Source organism: Pristis pectinata, chromosome 18 (genome assembly GCF_009764475.1).
Source record: "Pristis pectinata isolate sPriPec2 chromosome 18, sPriPec2.1.pri, whole genome shotgun sequence".
Lineage (NCBI taxonomy): Eukaryota > Metazoa > Chordata > Chondrichthyes > Rhinopristiformes > Pristidae > Pristis > Pristis pectinata.
In genome coordinates this window covers 715,892-738,169 of record NC_067422.1, presented here as the reverse complement: position 1 = coordinate 738,169, position 22,278 = coordinate 715,892, and the positions used below count along the sequence as shown (strand labels likewise).

Sequence of the window (22,278 nt, the reverse complement as noted above, 5' to 3'; positions counted from 1 at the left end):
GGAACCATAGAACACTACAGCACAGAAAACAGGCCATTCGGCCCTTCTAGTCTGTGCCAAAACGTTATCCCGCTAGTCCCATTTACCTGCACCCAGTCCATAACCCTCCAGACCTCTCTTGTCCATGTATCTATCCAATTTATTCTTACAACTCAAGAGTGAGCCCGCATTTACTACATCAGATGGCAGCCCGTTCCACACTCCCACCACTCTGAGTGAAGAAGTTCCCCCTAATGTTCCCCCTAAACCTTTCCCCTTTCACCCTAAAGCCATGTCCTCTCGTACTGATCTCTCCTAATCTAGGTGGAAAGAGCCTATTTGCATTAATTCTGTCTATACCCCTCATAATTTTGTAAACTTCTATCAAATCTCCCCTCATTATTCTGCGCTCCAAAGAATAAAGTCCTAACCTGTTCACTCTTTCCCTGTAACTCAACTCCTAAAGACCCGGCAACATTCTAGTATATCTCCTCTGCACTCTTTCAATCTTACTGACAGCCTTCCTATAGTTAGGTGACCAGAACTGCACACAATATTCTAAATTTGGCCTCACCAATGTCTTGTACAACCTCACCATAACATCCCAACTCCTATACTCAATACTTTGATTTATGAATGCCAGGATGCCAAAAGCCTTCTTTACAACCCTGTCTACCTGCGACCCCATTTCAGGTAATTATGTATTTGAACTCCCAGATCCCTTTGTTCCTCCGCACTCCTCAGTGCCCTACCATTTACTGTGTATGTCCTACCTTGATTTGTCCTTCCAAAATGCAACACCTCACACTTGTCTTCATTAAATTCCATCTGCCATTTTCTGGCCCATTCTTCCAGTTGGTTCAGATCCCTCTGCAAGCTTTGAAAGCCTTCCTCGCTGCCCACTACACCTCCAATCTTAGTGTCATCAGCAAACTTGCTGATCCAATTTACCACATTATCATCTAGATCATTGATATAGACAACAAACAACAATCGCCCCAGCACAGATCCCTGAGGCACACCACTAGTCACAGGCCTCCAATCTGAGAAACAGTCATCCACTACCACTCTCTGTCCTCTCCCACACAGCCAATTTCAAATCCAGTTTATAACCTTTCCATGGATACCTAGTGTCTGAGCCTTCTGAACTAACCTCCCATGTGGGACCTTGTCAAAGGCCTTACTGAAGTCCATGTAGACAACATCCACAGCCTTTCCTTCATCTACTTTCTTGGTAACCTCCTCGAAAAACTCTACAAGATTCGTTAAACACGATCTACCATGCACAAATCCATGCTGACTATCCTTAATCAGCCCTTGGCTGTCCAAATAATTGTATATCCGATCTCTCAGAACACCTTCCAATAATTTACCCACTACTGATGTCAGGCTCACCGACCTGTAATTACCTGATTTACTTTTAGATCCTTTTTTAAAACAACAGAACAACATGAGCTTCCCTCCAGTCCTCCAGCACCGCACCTGTGACTAAGGACATTTTAAATATATCTGCCAGGGCCCCTGCAATTTCTGCACTAGTCTCCCTCAATGTCCCAGGAAATATCTGGCCCAGGGGATTTATCTACCTTTATTCGCTGTAAGGCAGCAAGCACCTCCTCCTCTTTAATCTCTATATGTTCCATGACACTATTGCTTGTTACCCTTCCTTCCATATCCACGATGCCAGTTTCCTGCGTAAATACTGATGCAAAAAAATTGTTTCAGATCTCCCCCATCTCCTGAGGCTCCACACATAGACGACCACTCTGATCTTCTAGGGGACCAATTTCGTCCCTTACTATCCTTTTACTCTTCATATACTTGTAGAAACCCTTTGGATTTATCTTCACATTATCTGCCAAAGCAACCTCATGTCTTCTTTTTGCCTTCCTGATTTCCTTTTTTAGTATTTTCTTACTTTTTCTATACTCTTCAAGTACCTCATTTCTTCCTAGTTGCCTATACCTGCTATACACCTCTCTCTTTTTCTTAACCAGCTCACCAATATCCCTTGAAAACCAAGGTTCCCTATGCTTTTTAACTTTGCCTTTAATCCTGGCAGGAACATGCAAACTCTGTACTCTCAAAATTTCGCCTTTGAAGGCCTTCCACTTACTGAGCACATCCTTGCCAGAAAACAACTTATCCCGATCCACTCTTCCTAGATCCTTTCTCATTTCCACAAAATTGGCCTTTCTCCAATTTAGAACCTCAACCTGAGGACCAGACCTGTCCTTACCCATAATTAACTTGAAACTAATGACATTATGGTCACTGGACCCAAAATGCTCACCTACACATACTTCTGTCACCTGACCTGTCTGGTTCCCTAATAGGAGATCAAGTATTGCATTCTCTCTCATTGCTACCTCTATATATTGATTTAGAAAACTTTCCTGAACACATTTGACAAATTCCAAGCCATCCAGCCCTTTCACAGTGTGGGAGTCCCAGTCAATATGTGGAAAGTTAAAATCCCCTACTATCACAACTTTCTGTTTCTTACATCTGTCTGCTGTCTCACTACAGATTTGTTCCTCCAATTCTCTCTGACTATTGGGCGGTCTATAATACAACCCTATTAGTGTGGCCACACCTTTCCTGTTCCTCAGCTCCACCCATATGGTCTCTGTAGACGAGACCTCTGGGCTGTCCTGTCTCCGCACAGCTGTGATACTTTCCCCGACCAGTAATGCCACTCCTCCCCCTTTCATCCCTCCCCCTCTATCACGTATCAAACAACAGAACCCCGGGACATTAAACTGCCAGTCCTGCCCCTCCTGCATCCAAGTCTCACTAATAGCAATAATGTCGTAATCCCATGTGCCAATCCACGCCCTAAACTCATCTGCCTTACCTACAATACTCCTTGCATTGAAATAGATGCACCTGAGAACATTTCTATCACATGCAAACCTTTGATTTCTGTTTATACCTGCAGTCCTCACATGACCTTTTCCCTCCTCCACCTCACTATTTGTTCTAACACTCTGCTTCCCCTCCCCCTGCAAATCTAGTTTAAACGCCCTGGAGCAGTACTAGCAAACCTACCTGCAAGTATGTTTGTCCCCCTCTAGTTCAGGTGCAAACCGTCCTGTCGGAACAGGTCCCACCTTCCCTGGAACAAAGCCCAATTATCTAGAAACATGAAGCCCTCCCTCCTGCGCCATTTCCTTAGCCACGTGTTTAGCCGCATGATCCTCCTATTTCTAGCCTCACTTGCTCGTGGCATGGGTAGCAATCCTGAGATTGCAACCTCGGAGGTCCTGTCCTTCAACTTTGCACCTAATTCTCTAAACTCTCTTTGCAGGACCTCCTCCCTTTTCCTATTCATGTCATTGGTCCCTACATGGACCACGACATCTGGCTGCTCACTCTCCCTCCTGAGAATATCGAGAACTCGATCAGAGATATCGGGGACCCTGGCACCAGGGAGGCAACAGACCATCCGGGATTCTCGATCTCTCCCACAGAATCTCCTATCTGTCCCCCCTGACTATCGAATCCCCATCACTACTGCTGTCCTCTTTTCCCTCCTCCCTTTCTGAGCTGAGGGTCCTGTCTCAGTGCCAGAGACGGGACCACTGCCACTCGTCCCTGGTAGGTCATCCCCACCAGCAGTATCCAAAACAGTATACTTACTGTTGATGGGAACAACCACGGGGGTGCTCTGACCTGTCTGTCTACACCCCTTCCCTTTCCTGACAGTCATGTTTCCTGACTTTTAGGGGTGACTATCTCCCTGAAACTCCTGTCTATTTCTACCTCTGCCTCACGAATGATCTGGAGTTCATCCAGCTCCAGCTCCAGATCCCTAACTCGGTTAGTCAGGAGCTGCAGCTGGATGCACCTTTTACAGGTGTGGTCATCAGGGACAAGTGTGCTGTCCCTGACTTCCCACACACTGCATACGGAGCACACGACTGCCCTAACTGCTGCCATCACTACCTCTTCCGAAGTTATTTAAATTAAAGGAACTTACCGGCCTTACCTCTCTGGGGGCAAGCTCGTCCTCACCGAAGCCTCTTGAGCCAAAGCCTCAGAGCTCCACTCCTAACCCTGTGCCGCTCCTCACTGGCTGCTCCTCTTCAGATACCCCTCCTTATATTTGTCCCTGCCAGTTCCCTCAAGTACCGCGCTCTCTAATCAACCACTCAACCCTCTGTTTAACCCTTCAGTTGCCCTCTATATTAAGCTTTTAAAAGACACTCACCAGACCTGAAGGGGACCAGCTGCTCCAACGGTTCCCGGGCTCCTTCTGTAAAAGAAAAGCCCGCGAAACACACAAGCTTTTAAAAGACTCTCACCGGATCTGAAGGGGACCCACTGCTCTAACGGCTCCCAGGCTTCTTCTGCACACACACCCCTGCACCCACATACACACGCACACACACAGACACACACACACACCCCTGCACCCACACACACACACACACACCCCTGAGCCCACACACACACACACCTCCTGCGCCCACACAAACACACACCCCTGCATGCCCACACACACACACACACACACACACACACACACACACACACACACACACACACACACACACACACACACACACTGAGACACACTTTCACACTGATCAACATCCTTGCCTTCTCGGACTGCCCTGGGTGTTGAGGATAACCTGCTCCCACCCCAGTTCAGAGTGGGAGATATCTGTGGGTGAACGTTTAAGGGTACACTCCCTTAAACAGAGCAAGGTGTTGGATGATTGGTGTCTGGAGACCAGGCTCTGCTACACACTCAGTGCACACACCCATTGCCTTGTCTCCTTCCTTCAACCCTCAGCCCCTGCCTGCATCAGACCCTCCTCCCTCAGTCCCTCGTCTTCAGCTGCCTCTCAGTCTGCCAACTCACTTTCAGCTCCCTCAGCCTCCACTCACCTGGTTCTGCTGGGAACAGCAATAGAATTGGGAGGAGTCAACATGGATTTATGTGTCTAACAAGTCTGTGGGAGGGTTTTGGGTTTTGACAGCAGATTATGGAAGGGGAACCAGTGGATGTGTTGTGTAGGACTTTCAGAAGGTCTTTAATAAGGTGCCACACAGGAGATTATTAAACAAACAGAGCATAGTGGGTGGGGCTGATATACTGGTGTGGACCGACGATTCACTAATAGTGCACATGGGGTGGGTGTGATATATTGGTGCGGACCGACGATTCACTAATAGTGCACATGGGGTGGGTGTGATATATTGGTGCAGACCGACGATTCACTAATAGTGCACATGGGGTGGGTGTGATATATTGGTGCGGACCGACAATTCACTAATAGTGCACATGGGGTGGGTGTGATATATTGGTGCGGACCAACGATTCACTAATAGTGCACATGGGGTGGGTGTGATATATTGGTGCGGACCGACGATTCACTAATAGTGCACATGGGGTGGGTGTGATATATTGGTGCAGACTGACGATTCACTAATAGTGCACATGGGGTGGGTGTGATATATTGGTGCAGACTGACGATTCACTAATAGTGCACTGAAGGAGGAGTAAATGAGTTACTTTCAAGGCGTGAGGCTGTGACAAGTCAGGTGCCAAAGGGATTGCCCCAGCCGTTCACACTCTGTATCAATGGCTTGGGTGAGGGGATCAAGTGTAATATATCCAAGCTGCTGGGCATTAGTGTGGGTCATGAGGTCTTGGAACACACAGAGGATAATGAGTGAGCAAGGTCATGGCAGATGGAATATAGTGCAGAAAAATATCAGCTTTGGAAAACAAAGTAGAAAAGCAGAGTATTTTGTAAGTGGTGAGTGAGGGGAAGGTGTTGGTCTTGAGTGGGACCTGGTGTCCTTGGACTCCAATCACTCAAAGCTCACCTACAGCTGCAGTGAACAATCAGGAAGGCAAACAGTATGTTAGGAAGAGCACAGCTGGAATATTGTGCACACATCTGGTCTCCCGAAGAGAGGAAAGATGTATGTGACTGAGGGAGTGCCAGTTTCACCAGATCAGATCCTGGGATGGTGGGTTCATGATACAAGGACAGGTGAAGCAGATTGATCCCCTACTTTCAGTGTGCACATTCATACCATACCAGTGATGGGCAGTAACGATATCCAACAAAGGAAAATCCAGTTAGCACCCCTGACATTCAATGGCGTCACCATCACTGAATCGCCCACTGTCAATATCCTGGGGGTTCCCGCTGACCAGAAACTGACCTGCAGCAGCCATGTGCACAGTGTGGCTACAGGAGCAGGTCACAGGCTGGGAATCCTGCAGTAACTCACCTCCTCACTCCCCAGAGTCTGTCCACCATCTACACGGAGTCTGTCCACCGTCTACACAGCTCAGGTCAGGAGTGAGATGGAACACTCTCCACTTGCCTGGGATGAGTCATGGAGCATGGAAACAGGCCCTTCAGCCCAACTTGCCTACCTGAGCTAGTCCTGTTTGACCCACATCCCTCTAACCCTTTCCTATCCATCTACCTGTACAAGTGTCTTTTAAACGTTTTAATTGTACCTGCTTCACCCACTTCCTCTGGCAGCTCGTTCCATAAACTCACCACCCTCTGTGTGAAAAAGTTGTCCCTCAGGTCCCCTTTAAATCTTTCCCCTCTCACCTTAAACCTATGCCCTCTAGTTTTAGACTCCCCCTCCCTGAGGAAAAGATTGTGACCATCCACCTTATCTCTGCCTCTCGTGATTTTATAAACCTCTCTCAGGTCACTCCTCAGCTCAGAATGCAGCTCCAACAACACTCAAGTAGCCCAACACCATTCAGGACACAGCAGCCGACTGACAGGCACCCTATCCACCACCAGACCCGCACCCCACCACCGACACACGGGTCGTACCACCTACAGGATTCACTGCAGCAACTCACCGAGACTCCTCAGGCAGCACCTTCCAAACCCACCACCTCTACCAGCGAGAAGGACAGGGGCAGCACAAGCCCAGGGACACCACCCCCTGGACGTTGCCCTCCGAGCCACACCCCGTCCTGAATGGGAAATGTATCGCGGTTCCATCACCGTCACTGGGTCAAAACCCTGGAACTCCCTCCCCAACAGCATTGTGGGTGTTCCCACACCTCGACTGCAGGGTTCAGGAAGGCAGCTCGCCGCCGCCTCCTCGGGCCAGCTAGGGACAGGCAATGAACGCTGGCTCAGCCCACACCCCTTGAATGAATAAAAAAGAGTTGAGAAGAAGGGAAAGTGATCTCAGAGACCAAATGCATCAGAAGCTCTAGTTGCAGGGGGAATGTTTCCCCGGAGATGGGGAAAGGGTGGGGGGGGGCGGGGGTAGTCTCGAGCCCGGGTCTCAAAGTAAAGGGTCAGTCATTCAGGACAGGGTGGGGAATTGTGGAGGATCACTCACTGAGTCAAGACACAGATTCACAGATGTTTACACATGAAAGGAATCATGGGATGTGAGGTCAGTGCAGGAAAATGGGGCTAAGATATCAGCCATGATCATTGAATGGTGCAGCAGACAAGAAGGGCCGAATGGCCCACTTGTGCTTCTCATCGAACTGTGGAGCTCAGAAACGGGCCCTCAGGCTTCCTTGTCCACGTCATCCCACTTGCCCACATTAGACCCATATCCCCCCCCCCCTTTCCTGTCAAAGGACCTGTCCAAACACCTTTTAAATGTTGTAATTGTACCTCCCCCACACCCCCCCCACTCCCCGGCAGCTGGTCCCACATAACCAGCACCCTCTGTGTGAAAAACCTGTCCCTCAGATCGCCTTTACATTTCTCCCCTCTCACCTTAACCCTGTGCCCTCCAGTTCTAGACTCCCCAGCCCCGGGATCAAGACCCTGACTGTCTATCTATGCCCCTCATGATTTTATAGACTCTGATTAGGCCTCCTCTCAGCTCCCTGTGTTCCCCTGAGGATAAACCCAAGCTATCCAATCTCTCCTTGTAACCACAGTCCTCCACTCCAGGCAACATCCTGGGGAATCTCTTCTGCACTCTCTCTGTTACTGCCCCATCCTCTCTGTAATGTGGTCACCAGATCCACACACAACACCGCAGTGCAGTCTAACCCATGTTTTGTACAGCTGCAGAATGATGTCCCAACTCTTGTACAGAGTGCCTTGGCCTTGGCCTCTGGGAGGAGGGGACAGTTTCAGGTAACCCACTCCCCTGGTGTTCCTTTCCCTGCCTCCCTACTTCTCTCCTGCCTTGTTACCTAAACTCTTCACTCTCACCCACCTGGTTCCTCCCTCCCATATCTGGTTCCACATCACCCACCAGCCTCTGCCTCACCCCTCCCTCTCCGTTCTATACGCAAGCCATCTCCCCTCTCCACTCTTAGTCCTGATGCAGGGTCCCGACCCGAAACATCGACCATCCCTTTACCTCCACGGATGCTGCCCGACCTGCTCGGTTCTTCCAACAGTTTACTCTTTGCTCTTTCTTATTTCTAACTTCGACCCACGTACCCAGTTGGCCGATCCCTCCAGGTGACTCCCTGAGTGCTGCTGTAGTGCTGTCGCTGATCGGTGGTGGACCCTGCTGTCACACCCAGAACATCGACACCCTGGTTCTGTTTCCGATATCCCTCCGTTGTTGATCACAGACTCTGCCCGAATGAACTGAGCTCTGTGCTGTCCTGTTAAAGCTCAGTGACCCCTTGAGGTCCCTCCGCTCTCCATCAACGTCAAGGAGAATTGGCTTCTCGTACGATGTGGTCTGCACCCAGGGAGGAACTGGTCCCAGTCTAGGCAGCTGGGCCCCACTCCGGCTCTGGAATGTTCTGGGGGAAGACTGTTGATCCTTCACTGTGATCTACAGAATAGTCCTTCCTACCCTGCGATCCTGACCAACCCTCAGTGCTGGTCTTCACCTCAGTGAGGATCGCTGGGTGAGGGAGATGTGGGAACTGGGGCTAACCCCGTGCTTTACTTTCTCTTCCAGAAAACTGCAGGCCACAAAACGCCAGTCGAAAGCAGTCAGTGTCGCGGAGTCTGAAACACCTCTTCCATTCTTCAACCAAGTTTGTGAAAACTTTGAAAAGGTTTCTGGCCTGAAGATCCAGGTTAAATGTGAAACGGTGGTCACTGCACCCGTTCCCACACCCACACCCCGTCCCCGTTCACACACTGTCCCACCCCCCTGTCCCCACACCCCGTCCCCACATCCCCCATCCCCATTCACACATCCCGTCCCCACCCCCACACCCCTGTCCCCACACCCCCGTCCCCACACCCCGTCCCCACCCGTCCCCACACCCCCCGTCCCCGTCCCCACAACCCCGTCCCCACACCCCCGTCCCCTGTCCCCACACCCCCCATCCCCGTCCCCACACCCCGTCCCCACGCCCCCATCCCCTGTCCCCACACCCCGTCCCCACACCCCCATCCCCACACCCCCGTCCCCTGTCCCCACACCCCCCGTCCCCACACCCTTCATCCCCAAACACTGTCCCCACACCCCGTCCCCACACCCCCCGTCCCCACACCCCCGTCCCCTGTCCCCACACCCCCCATCCCCATCCCCTGTCCCCACACCCCCCATCCCCATCCCCACACCCCGTCCCCACGCCCCCATCCCCTGTCCCCACACCCCCGTCCCCACACCCCGTCCCCACCCGTCCCCACACCCCCCGTCCCCTGTCCCCACACCCCCCGTCCCCACACCCCCGTCCCCTGTCCCCACACCCCCCATCCCCGTCCCCACACCCCGTCCCCACGCCCCCATCCCCTGTCCCCACACCCCCGTCCCCTGTCCCCACACCCCCCATCCCCGTCCCCACACCCCGTCCCCACGCCCTCTGTTCCCACACACCCCCATCCTCACACACCATCCCCACACCCCCGTCCCCACACCCCTGTCCCCATCCCCATCCCCACACCCCCGTCCCCACACCCACACCCCCCGTCCCCACACCCCACTATCCCTACACCCACATCCCCACACCCCCTTCCCCATCTTCACACCCCCATCTTTCCCACATCTACACCCCCCATTCCCACCCCACGCACCCCATCCCGATACCCCCATGCAACCTGTCTTGACACCCACACGCACCCGGTCCTGACACCTACACACCCTGTCCCCACAGCCGTACACACCATTGCAACAGGTTTGGGCCCATGGGATCCAGGGCAAGTTGGCAAATTAGTGATGGGAGACAGCCTCAGCCACTTCGTCTGGCAGCTCGTTCTGTACACTCACCACCCTCTGTGCAAAAAAGTTGCCCCTCAGGTCCCTTCTAAATCTTTCCCCTCTCACCCTAAACCTATACCCCTAGCTTTGGACTCCCTGACCCTGGGGAAAAGACTGTTACCATCCACCTTATCTATGCCTCTCATATAAGATCACCCCTCATTCTCCTACGTTCCAAGGAATGAAGACCCAGCCTGGCCAACCTCTCCCTATAACTCAGGCCCTCGAGTCCTGGCAACATCCTCGTAAATCTCTGCACTCTTTCCAGTTTAACCACGTCTTTCCTATAACAGCGCGACCAAAACTGTACACGGTGCTCCAAGTGTGGCCTCACCAACGACATATACAACTGCAACATAATGTCCCAACTCCTGTACTCAGTACCTTGACTGATGACGGCCAGCGTGCTAAACACCTTTTTCACCACCCTGTCTACCTGTGACACCACTTTCAACAAGCTATGCACTTGTACTCCTAGGTCCCCCTGTTCCATTACACTCCCTAGTGCCCTACCATTCACAGTACAAGTCCTATGCTGGTTTGACTTTCCAAAATGCATCACCTCACACTTATCTGTATTGAAGTCCATTTGCCACTCCCCGGTGCCCTTCCCTAACTGATCGAGATCCCCCTGTGATCTACGATATCCTTCTTCACCAGCAGAGATGACATGAAGGTTGGTGCTGTTGTAGATAGTGGGGGGCCAGTCTCAGGCCACAGGGTGACATTGATGAGTTGGTAAAATGGACACAGCAAAGGCAGGTGGAATTTAATTGTGATGAGATTAGAGTGAGAGAAGACAAGAGGCTCACAAAATTTAAGGAGTGCATAGGCCAGCACTTGGATCACCGAGGCACAGACGGCTGTGGACCAGGTGCCAGAATCTGATCCCTGATCCTGCCCCTGGCACCTACCTTTCCACAATCTCATGCTTTACGATGAACTTGGCTTTGGAGAAAGATCCAGTCATTGTGGTTCATGTTGGAATCAGCGACAAAAGGAGGTGGTGGAGGGGAGCACATGGCTGGGTCCAAGTTAACAAGGGGATCCACTAAAGCTACAAATTGTCATTGGTCGGTTGGTCGGTGGAATCCAAGATTGGTGGGGTTTCAGTCGATGGGCCACTGGCCCCGTACTGTGGGAGGAGAGGCAACCAGTGGCTGCGTGAGTCAATAACTCGGGTGTCGATGAGGCTTTAACCAATTCGTGGGTGGCTTCTGCTGAGTGAATCTGGAGAGTTAAAGGGAAAAGGCAAAGTGGTGGTGTAGGGAGTAAATGGGGACTGGGGACCCCAGCTCGCAGGAAGGGAGAGTGTGAGAACATGGAGACCTCCAAGTAGAGTCAGAGCACGAGGTAAAGCACTGACAGAAGTGCAGGCTCGAAGTGGAGAGATGTGGTGGAGGGGTGAACAGACATTAACTTTAGACAATGTGGATACCACTTGCATCGGTGCTACAGTGGATAGTGGAGAAGGTTATCTGAGATTATAACAGGGTCTTGGTCAACCGAGCCAGCGGGCCAAACAATGGCAGATGGAGTTTAATTCAGATTAATGCGAGATGTTGCTTTGTGGTTAGACAAGCCAGGGCAGGACTTCAGTAAACGGCAGGGCCCTGGGGAGTGTGTAGAACAGAGAGGCCCAGGGGTGCAGGTACATGGTTCCCTGAAAGTGGTGACACAGGTAGACAGGGCGGTGAAGAAGGTGTTCGGCACGCTGGCCTTTGTCGATCAGGGCACTGAGTGCAGGAGTTGGGACGTCACGTTACAGTTGTACAAGACGTTGGTAGGGCCACACTTGGAGCACTGCATACAGTTCTGGTCACCCTGCTGTGGGAAAGATGTCATTAAACTGGAGAGGGGGCAGAAAAGGTTTACAGGGATGTTACTGAGACCAGAGGGCTTGAGTTATGAGGAGAGACTGGGACTTTCTCTCCTGGAGTGTAGGAGGCTGAGGGGTGATCCTATGGAGGTTTATAAAATCCTGAGGGACATAGATATGGTGAATAGTCACACTCTTTTTACCCGGGTGGGGGAGTCTAACACTAGAGGGTGTAGGTTTAAGATGGGAGGGGAAAGATTTAAAGGGGACCTGAGGGGCAACTTTTTCACCCAGAGGATGGTGGCTGGGTGGAATGAGCTGCCAGAGGCAGTGGGAGAGTTGGGTACAATTTGGACAGGTCCATGGATAGGAAGCTTTAGAGGATATGGGTCAAATCAGGCAAATGGGACTAGCTCAGGTAGGTCAGTATGGACAAGTTGGGCTGAAGGGCCTGTGTCTGTAACGTACAGCTCTGCAACTCTAGGTGAGGTGTTGCTCCTACAGGTGGCCATTCAGCCCCATGGGCTTGCTCTGCTGTTCAAAGAGGTCACAGCTGAGCTTCCTCTGATGAGCTGAAGGATCTGTCCCAAACTCCCTCCCCATGTTGGAGGGGACATATTTGCCATTGTGGCCCTCGGCAGATGGGGAGGAGCCCAGCATCCATGATTCTGAGGCCAAATCATGGAGAAGGAGACATGGTGAGGCTTTGGGGGGTGGGGTTGGAAGTTGTACCCTCAGAAACAGTGGGGGAGGTCAGGGACCACCAGCCACCTTGATGACCTTGTTTCCTTTTTATCTCTAAGAGGAGTCCACATTGCTGCCATCTTCTACTTCAAGGACAGTGTCCTGGTAACTACTGAGGATCAGATCCCGATTGTGGAGGTCGATAATGTCCAACCCAGCTCCATGATGCAAGAGTTTCTCTGGTTCAGCAAGGTATTCACAGCGTGTGAGGGAGGGTGGTCTCCCTTGGGACCTCCAGCCTGTCTGCTCAATTGTTGATGTAAGCTCAGAAATGTGTTTGTATGCGTGTGACTGTGTGTGTGTGAGACTGTGCACGTGTGTGAGACTGTGCACGTGTGTGACTGTGTGTGTGTGTGTGACTGTGTGTGTGTGTGTGTGTGTGTGTGTGTGACTGTGTGTGTGTGTGTGTGTGTGTGTGTGTGTGTGTGTGTGTGTGTGTGTGTGTGTGTGTGTGTGTGAGGAGACAGTTCACACAGGCGGGTATTAGATCAGCAAATGGCTCCATCACAGGAAGCCACAGGCTGGCGTTGCAGTGGTGGAGCTCGGGACTGACTCCAGCAACCAGTCTCCGTCCGTGAGTGTCCAGAGGCGAGGACTGCCCAGCACTGCAGGGATTGGGGAACCAGTCACACAGCTGTGGCTCATGCCGCAAACCTGCTCTGATCAGAGCTGACACCAGCGGAGTGGAGCAGGGATCAGGGAAGCGGAGACCTTCGATGTGCTTTGTTGGTGAGACATTGGGAATATGAAGGACACTGCTCTTCCCCTCATTTCCTGGAGCCAGTTAACAACTACCACAGGTGGAGATGCCCGGAGCTCTGGAATTCCCTCCCCAGTATCTCTGCTTCTCCCTCTTCCTTTAAGAAAGAATGTGGTAGCAATGGTCCAAAGGGGATTCACCAGACTAGTTCCTGGGGTGAGGAGGTGTCCTATCAAGAGACGTCAGGCGGTTTGTGTCTGTATACTTTGGTGTTTAGAAGAATGAGGGGTGATCCTATTGAAACATCTCAGATCCTGAGGGGACATGACAGGGGAGATGTGGCAGTGTTTTCACCAGTGGTGGAGTCTTCAATAAGGGAATGCAGTTACAAGGTGAGGAGCAGGCCATTTAACACTGAGGTGTGTTCAATGTGATCATGGCTGATCTGTCCCAGGCCTCATCTCCTCTTCTCTCCCACTTCCCTTCACCCTCAATTCTCTGATCTTTCAAACATCTGTCTACCTACTCTTTAGATCCTCCAATCCTGCACAGCCCTCCCGGGCTAGAGAACCTATTGAAGTAAAATCTTGGTCCGTATGCAGCGAGCCTGGTGACACGGGGCAGGACTGTCTGGAACACTGGACTGTTGTAGCAGACTGGACTAGGTGAGAAGCGAAGGTGGCCACAGGGAGTGATGAGCATTGGTTGGTGAGATTTGGCCGTCGGGGCAGGCAGCACCCGTGGTACAATGGAGAGAATGGTGAGCCAGAGGTTTAGTTAGCAGAGTGCTGTGTGCAGTGCACGTTCCCTTGTTAAACCTTCTCAGACGCTCCTTGTTACCGCCTCAAAAAATGTTTCAGGTCAATGTCCTTTCATCAGGCCAGTGAATGAGCTGAAACGTCCACTGTTTTTCTCTGCACACACCTGATGAATGCTCCCAGCATTTGCTGAATTTTCTCGGTCTGACTGAATTATGATCAACATTCCCAGAATGCTCTCCCAAGGCCACCTTCCTCTCTCGCCCAGCCTCATCTACTGAAACAGTCCAATGCTCCTTGCTTCCCATGGATGTGTCAATGAATTAGGATGAAGCTGGGGCTGTGATGGTGAAAATTTGTCGCTGATAGAGTTGACAGTGTGGTTGATAGGATGTTCCAGGCTGCAGGAGATATCAACAGGCTGGTTACAGGGAGGTACAGAGGTGGTCTGGAATTGGATCCAGACTCACACCCTCCTACCTGGGCTGCTCAAAGATCAGGTGTGAGCTGGTGCATTTAAGGAGAGAGGGAGGGAATATGGGATAAATGGGAGACGGATCTAGAAAGGGTGTCCACAGATCCCAGAAGCCATCCGGAAGATTGACTGGATACCAGCCGAGACACAGAGTTCAGGAGCTGGGGGACAGCCTTGAACTATGAACAACATGTGTTGGGCCACAGCAGGAAGGTGGAGAGTCCCGGGCTCCCTGCGAGAGGGCTGGAGACATGGGAGTAAATGAGTGAAGCTGTTCCCAGGGTTGGGGGACCAGAGGTGGCAGGGTGCAGGGAGAGGGCACAGGTTAACATTGTAGTGGGGAGGTGAGCAGGGAATGGGGAAGATGTCCCTCCCCACCGAGGATGTGGGGTCTGGGGCTCGGAGCCCCCCTCACAGCCCTGACCCTGTCCCGGGGCGACTTCAGCACTGAATGGGTTTGTGTCTTTCAGCTATCCTGTGCGTGGGACGAGGTCGACTGGTTACGGCAGAACATATCGGTGTCCATGTCCTCCTCCACGGTGCTGCAGGCACGGCACCGGATACTGACGGCAGCAGCCCAGCTACAGGTGAGTGAGGTGTGGCTCACCTGTCCCCCACCACCCCTGCAGTGTGGGTAACCTCACCCCTACACTGACGGCTCACCTGTCCCACACAATACCTGCAGTGTGGGTAACCTCACCCCCACACTGACGGTTCACCTGTCCCCTGTCATTACTGCTCACTCACCAACGGTGCGGAGTGAGCCTCACCCTGTGTCTGACCCCAAGAGTGTGTGATGGGACAGTGCAGAGAGAGCTTCACCCTGTGTCTGACCCTGGGAGTGTGTGACGGGATGGTGCGGGGGGAGCCTCACCCTGTGTCTGACCCCGGGAGTGTGTGATGGGACGGTGCGGTGGGGTCTGACCCCGGGAATGTGTGATGGGATGGTGCTGGGGGTCTGACCCCGGGAGTGTGTGATGGGATGGTGTGGAGGGAGCCTCACCCTGTGTCTGACCCCGGGAGTGTGTGACGGGACGGTGCGGAGGGAGCCTCACCCTGTGTCTGACCCTGGGAGTGTGTGACGGGACGGTGCGGAGGGAGCTTCATCCTGTGTCTGACCCCGGGAGTGTGTGATGGGACGGTGCGGAGAGAGCTTCACCCTGTGTCTGACCCTGGGAGTGTGTGACGGGACGGTGCAGTGGGAGCTTCACCCTGTGTCTGACCCCGGAAGTGTGTGATGGGACGGTGTGGAGGGAGCTTCGCCCTGTGTCTGACCCCGGAAGTATGTGACGGGACGGTGCGGGGGGAGCTTCACCCTGTGTCTGACCCCGAGAGTGTGTGACGGGACGGTGCGGAGGGAGCTTCACCCTGTGTCTGACCCCAGGAGTGTGTGACGAGACGGTGCGGGGGGGAGCCTCGTCCTGTGTCTGACCCCGGGAGTGTGTGACGGGACAGTGCAGAGGGAGCCTCACCCTGTGTCTGACCCCCGGGAGTGTGTGATGGGACGGTGCGGTGGGGTCTGACCCCGGGAGTGTGTGATGGGATGGTGCTGGGGGTCTGACCCCGGGAGTGTGTGATGGGATGGTGTGGAGGGAGCCTCACCCTGTGTTTGACCCCGGGAGTGTGTGACGGGACGGTGCGGAGGGAGCCTCACCCTGTGTCTGACCCTGGGAGTGTGTGACGGGACGGTGCGGAGGGAGCTTCACCCTGTGTCTGACCCCGGGAGTGTGTGATGGGACGGTGCGGAGGGAGCTTCACCCTGTGTCTGACCCTGGGAGTGTGTGACGGGACGGTGCAGTGGGAGCTTCACCCTGTGTCTGACCCCGGGAGTGTGTGACGGGACGGTGCTGGGGGTCTGAGCCTGGGAGTGTGTGATGGGACGGTGCGGAGGGAGCCTCACCCTGTGTCTGACCTGATGGAGTGATGACGCATGGGGATGAGTGATGTGTGGATTACCCTGAAGGGTGAGCTGTGAGTACGGAGACCTGTACTGGTGATCTGACTGAATGATCTCTGTCCTTTCCTCCAACAGGCCTTCCTTGGCACCCAGAACCTGGGCAAAGTTTATTATGAGCCCCTGAAGGACCGACATGGCAACGTGCTGCTGGTGACAGTGAGAGAGCTGAATGCCCAGAGCTCCTCCCCCGGCAGCCGATGGATTCCCTTCAGCAAGTTTCAGAGCCAGAGGAAGTCGCTGTCCACTCCAGAACAACCCACCGCTCTGGATGTCCTGCTCATCACCATGCAGGTGTGTAGCTGCCCTCAGCTGAGGCCTGACTGCTGCAGGAGGGTGGCACATCCTCCGACCCAGGCCTGGTGCAGTGAGAATGGGGACCAGACTGCAGTGTGGGAGCGGGGACTGGACTGCAGTGTGGGAGCGGTGTCTGGGCTGGGTGCAGGTCCACAGCTGCCGAGGCAGCTCCACTCTATCACAGCCCACGTGTTTAGGCTTAACCCATGCACCCTTGGTGTATTTCTGTTCAAAATAATTTTATTACAAACATTTGTTAAAATATTATATTCCGTATCCAGGATGGATTCCAGCCACAGGTCCTCCCGCCCTGGACACCTGGACCCGTGATTGGCCCACTGCCATCTGCACCAATCCCATTGGCCCACATTAGTACCATATCCTTTAATGCCCTGCCTAGTTAAATGCCCATCCAAATGTCTCTTTAACACAGTGATGGTATGTGATTCTACCATCTCCTGGCAGTAAGTTCTAGATATCAACCACTCTCTTGTGTAAGGAAACCCACCCCTCAGATCCTCTTTAAAACTGCTTCCTCTCATTCCTAAACCAGTGCCCTCCCGTTTTTTATTACTCCTGCCCCATCTGTGGCTTATGAGGGTTTTATTTGTATAAACCTCTGCCAGGCCACCCCTCAGCCTCCTTCGCTCCAGGAGAACAAGCCCAGCCTGTCCAATCTATGCCCATAACTTAAAGTCCTCCAATCCAGGCAACATCCTGGTGAACACCCTACCCCTCTCCAGTGCAATCACATCCTTCCTACAGTGTGGTGACCAGAACTGAACACAATACCCCAAGTGTGGTCTAACCATGGTTTTGTAAAGCTGCAACATAACGTCCCAATTCTTATATTCCATGCTCTGACCTATGAAGGCAAGTTTGCCATATGCTTCTTCACTACCTTATCCACCTGTGTCTGACCCCAGCAGTGTGTGACGGGACAGTGTGGAGGGAGCTTCACCCTGTGTCTGACCCCAGGAGTGTGTGACGGGACGGTGTGGAGGGAGCTTTACTCTGTGTCTGACCTCGGGAGTGTGTGATGGGACGGTGTAGAGGGAGCTTCACTCTGCGTCTAACCTGTGCTGCCTCTGCCCTACTGCTGATATCATGACCCCAATGTTCTACAACATGGTAGAGTGCTTCATGAGGTGGTGCATTCCTTGCGCCCTTCCCATTTCTGCTTTGTTTCTTCTCCTGATCAGACGTACAATCATATTGTGAGCTCTGAGCTAAGTTTTCTTTAAATACTGCGGTGAAGATGTTGATTCCTGACGCTTCCTGGTGCATTAAAACAATCGGTTGACTCATTCACCAAGAGCTCTGACATCCTGTGCTTGTCCTTGTGCAGGATGTCCTGACCTATCAGAAGCAGAGTGAGCAGAGGCTGAACCCTGGGCTGTATTTGGGCTACCTCAAGGTGAGCAGTTCTGTGGACCAGATCAAGGTGCTGGTGCCATCCAGGCTGCCCAACGTCCTGTGCCACGTTAAGGTGCGAGACAACAGCAATGTTTCCAGGTGAGATCACCACTTGACCAGGAGATTCCTGGTGGTACTTCCTACAGGTAGGCAGTTAAGTGCCCGTCCATCTGTGCAGATTTCCCATCTCTGCTTATCAGAGTAAATCAGATCATTGTTACTTAAGAACAAAAGAACCTGGAGCAGGAGGAGCATCTGAAGTATTGCTTCCAACTCTGGTTGCCTCACTACAGGGATGTGGAGGCTTTGCAGAGGGTGCAGAGGAGGTTTACCAGGACGCTTCCTGGTTTGGAGGATGTGTGCTGTGAGGAGAGGTTGGACAAGCTCGGGCTGCTTTCTCTGGTGTGGTGGAGGCTGAGGGGAGATTTGAAAGTGGTTCATAAAAAAATGTGAGGCATAGATAGAGTAGACAGCCAGTATCTTTTCCCAGGATTGAAATATCTAGTGCTCGATGGCATGTATTTAAGGTGAGAGGGGGGAAGTACAAAGGAAATGTTCAAGGCGATTATTTTACACAGAGTGGTGGGTGCCTGGAATGCACTACCAGAGGTGGTGGGAGAGGCACATAGCACAGGAGTGTTTAAGAGAAGAGAGGGATGTGGTCAATGTGTGGGGAAGAGGGATTAGATTAATTAGGAGTCATTGGTTTAATTAGTTCAGCACAACCTCATGGGCCGAAGGGCCTGTCCTGTGCCGTACTGTTCCATGTTCTTTGTTCTACGAATGGGAGCTCAGCAATCATCACTTTGTATGCCAGATGCCGAACCTTTGCCGTTTCCAAATGGTCAGATGGTGGATTATCGGACTTTCACTCTAGATTGGTCAAAGATAACGTCTCTTTCATAAATCCATGTTGACTCTGCTTTGTTCCAAAGAGTCTGGGAATCACATCTATTATTGTAGATTCCTGCATCAGCCTATGTCAGGCTGACCTGCAGATCTGTTTTCTCGTTCTTCAACCGTGAGGTCCCATTTGCAGCCCCCGTCTGAGGAACAATCCAGATCTGTGGCACTTCAGACGATGAAACCGGAGTATCCACGATGTCCACCCAGCTGCCCAGGACGGGGACTGTACCACCAGTTCCTTGCGATCTCGGTTTTCCGGCTCATTAACTTGTCGAGAATTATTTTTCTCTGATACTAGTTTCTTTTACAAGCTTGTTGCATAGACTCTGGGTTCTCCAGTATTTTGGAGAGTAATTCCTCTGCCATTTCCCTGTTCCTCATTATAAGCCGTGTGTCTGTACGGACCCACGTTTGCCCTTGATGGCCTTTGCTTTAAACAAACCCATGGAAGCTTTTACCATCTGTTTTGATGTTTCACCAGTTTACTCTCATGTTGTATCTTCCTTTATTTAACTGTTTCTTGGTCACCCTGTGAATTCTAAAACATTCCCCATACTCAGACTTTTTCTGGCAACTTTATAAGCATCTTCTGCAAGTTTAATCGTCTTTGTAATTTCTCGTGCAATCCACAGTTGGTCCCTTTTCTTCAGTTCCACATCAGGTTTCAATTCCTTCAATGGCAGCCAATGCCCATCCATTGCCAGAGCCTTGGATGTCACTTCCCAGTCTACCCCTGCCAACCTGCCTCCTCCCCCTCCTCCTCCCCCCACCCCCAGACACCCCCTCCCCCCACACAACCCCTCCCCCACCCCATCACAGACACCCCCACTGCCCCACACCCCACCCCATCACAGACACCCCATCTCATCACAACCCCTCCCCCTCCCCCACCCCATCACAGACACCCCGTCCCCCCCACACCCCACGCCATCACACCCCCCTCCCCCTCCCCCACAACCCACCCCATCACACCCCCTCCCCCACACCCCACCTCATCACACCCCCTCCCCCCCATACCCCACCCCATCACACCCCCCTCCCCCTCCCCCACACCTCACCCCATCCCCCACACCCCACCCCATCACAGACACCCCGTCCCCCCCACACCCCACGCCATCACACCCCCTCCCCCTCCCCCACAACCCACCCCATCACACCCCCTCCCCCACACCCCACCTCATCACACCCCCTCCCCCCCATACCTCACCCCATCACACACACCCCCCGCCCCGTAGTGAAGAAGACTCACTGACCCAGTGCCCCCCCTCCCCCCGGGGTTTAAGTCACGTTCCCAACGCCTGTGATTCCTTGTTACTTTCACTGGGCACTGACATCGGGCAGAGTCGGCAGGGACCCTGCGAAAGGCATTCGATGGCTCTGCAGTTGTTTGAGGACGTGTCTGTAAAGCAGATAAAGGGAGATCTGTGGCTGTGGGATGTTTGGACAATCGGCTGTTGCTCAGGTCCCACACCGAGGGAGGAGAACACGGATGGGGCAGGAGGAAGGGGCAATGCAGTGGGGTGTGGGTGTGCGTGTGCCCAGGGGCCTGTGTGACTCCACGACCGAGCTCCTCCTCTCCCACCCGAATCCATGTCCTCAGAACTGAAGGAATGAATCAGACAGGGGACGGGATGGTAGGGTGGGGGGTGGAGCAGGGTGTGGAGCGGAGGGTGGGAGGTGGGGGTAGGGGTGGAGCAGGGGGGGTGGAGAGGAGGGTGGGAAGGGGCATGGAGCGGAGGCAGTGAGGGGGGAGTCAGAATGAGCAGCACTGAAGGGGTAGGATGTGGGAATGGGGACGGTCAGGTGGACGGACCCGCCGGCTCTGTGTGGGGGGGGGGGGTGAGACCCGCTGGCTCTGTGTGGGGGGGATGTGAGACCCGCCAGCTCTGTGTGGGGGGGATGTGAGACCCGCCAGCTCTGTGTGGGGGGGTGTGAGACCCGCCGGCTCTGTGTGGGGGGGTGTGAGACCCGCCAGCTCTGTGTGGGGGGGTGTGAGACCCGCCGGCTCTGTGTGGGGGGGCGTGAGACCTGCTGGCTGTGTGTGGGGGGGTGTGAGACCTGCTGGCTCTGTGTGGGGGGGTGTGAGACCCGCCGGCTCTGTGTGGGGGGGGTGTGAGACCTGCTGGCTGTGTGTGGGGGGGTGTGAGACCCGCCGGCTCTGTGTGGGGGGGTGTGAGACCCGCCGGCTCTGTGTGGGGGGGGCGTGAGACCCGCCGGCTCTGTGTGGGGGGGCGTGAGACCCGCCGGCTCTGTGTGGGGGGGTGTGAGACCTGCCGGCTCTGTGTGGGGGGGTGTGAGACCCGCCGGCTCTGTGTGGGGGGGTGTGAGACCCGCCGGCTGTGTGTGGGGGGGGTGTGAGACCTGCCGGCTCTGTGTGGGGGGGTGTGAGACCTGCCGGCTCTGTGTGGGAGGGTGTGAGACCTGCCGGCTATGTGTGGGGGGGGGGTGTGTGAGACCCGCTGGCTGTGTGGGGGGGTGTGAGACCTGCCGGCTGTGTGTGGGGGGGTGAGACCTGCTGGCTGTGTGTGGGGGGTGGACGGACCCACTGGCTGTGTGTGGGGGGTGGACGGACCCACCGGCTGTGTGTGGGGGGTGTGAGACCTGCTGGCTGTGTGTGTGGGGGGTGGACGGACCCGCTGGCTGTGTGTGGGGAGTGTGACAGACCCCCCCCAGCTGTGTGTGGGGGGTGGACGGACCCGCTGGCTGTGTGTGGGGAGTGTGACAGACCCCCCCCAGCTGTGTGTGGGGGGTGGACGGACCCGCCGGCTGTGTGTGGGGAGTGTGACAGACCCCCCCCAGCTGTGTGTGGGGGGTGGACGGACCCGCCGGCTGTGTGTGGGGGGTGTCACTGACCGTCTGTCCCCGTCACAGGGAGGAGTGGCAGTATCTGCAGGGGACGTGGAGGGACACACAGCCCAAATCTCCGGACCACTCCGGTCAACAATGGCCACTGTTTCTGTCGGAGCTGCAGGCGGCAGTGAGAGCTCTGCTCAGACACCTCAACCTCCCACTGCACCAGGTACAGGACACTTCCCACACCCTGACTGACAGTGTCCACACCCACACCACACACAGCAACTCAGT

General features: G+C 53.8%; 1 protein-coding gene across 1 annotated transcript in view; it reads left to right on the top strand.

Moving 5' to 3' along the window:
* Positions 1–22,278, top strand: part of ankfn1 (ankyrin repeat and fibronectin type III domain containing 1) — a 36,612-nt gene that overhangs the window by 6,665 nt on the left and 7,669 nt on the right. The window contains exons 8-13 of the mRNA XM_052033058.1: positions 8,875–8,974; positions 12,748–12,880; positions 15,092–15,208; positions 16,654–16,869; positions 18,221–18,387; positions 22,066–22,213. Of these exons, the coding sequence (XP_051889018.1) occupies positions 8,875–8,974; positions 12,748–12,880; positions 15,092–15,208; positions 16,654–16,869; positions 18,221–18,387; positions 22,066–22,213 (881 nt within the window). The remainder of the gene's footprint in view (positions 1–8,874; positions 8,975–12,747; positions 12,881–15,091; positions 15,209–16,653; positions 16,870–18,220; positions 18,388–22,065; positions 22,214–22,278) is intronic.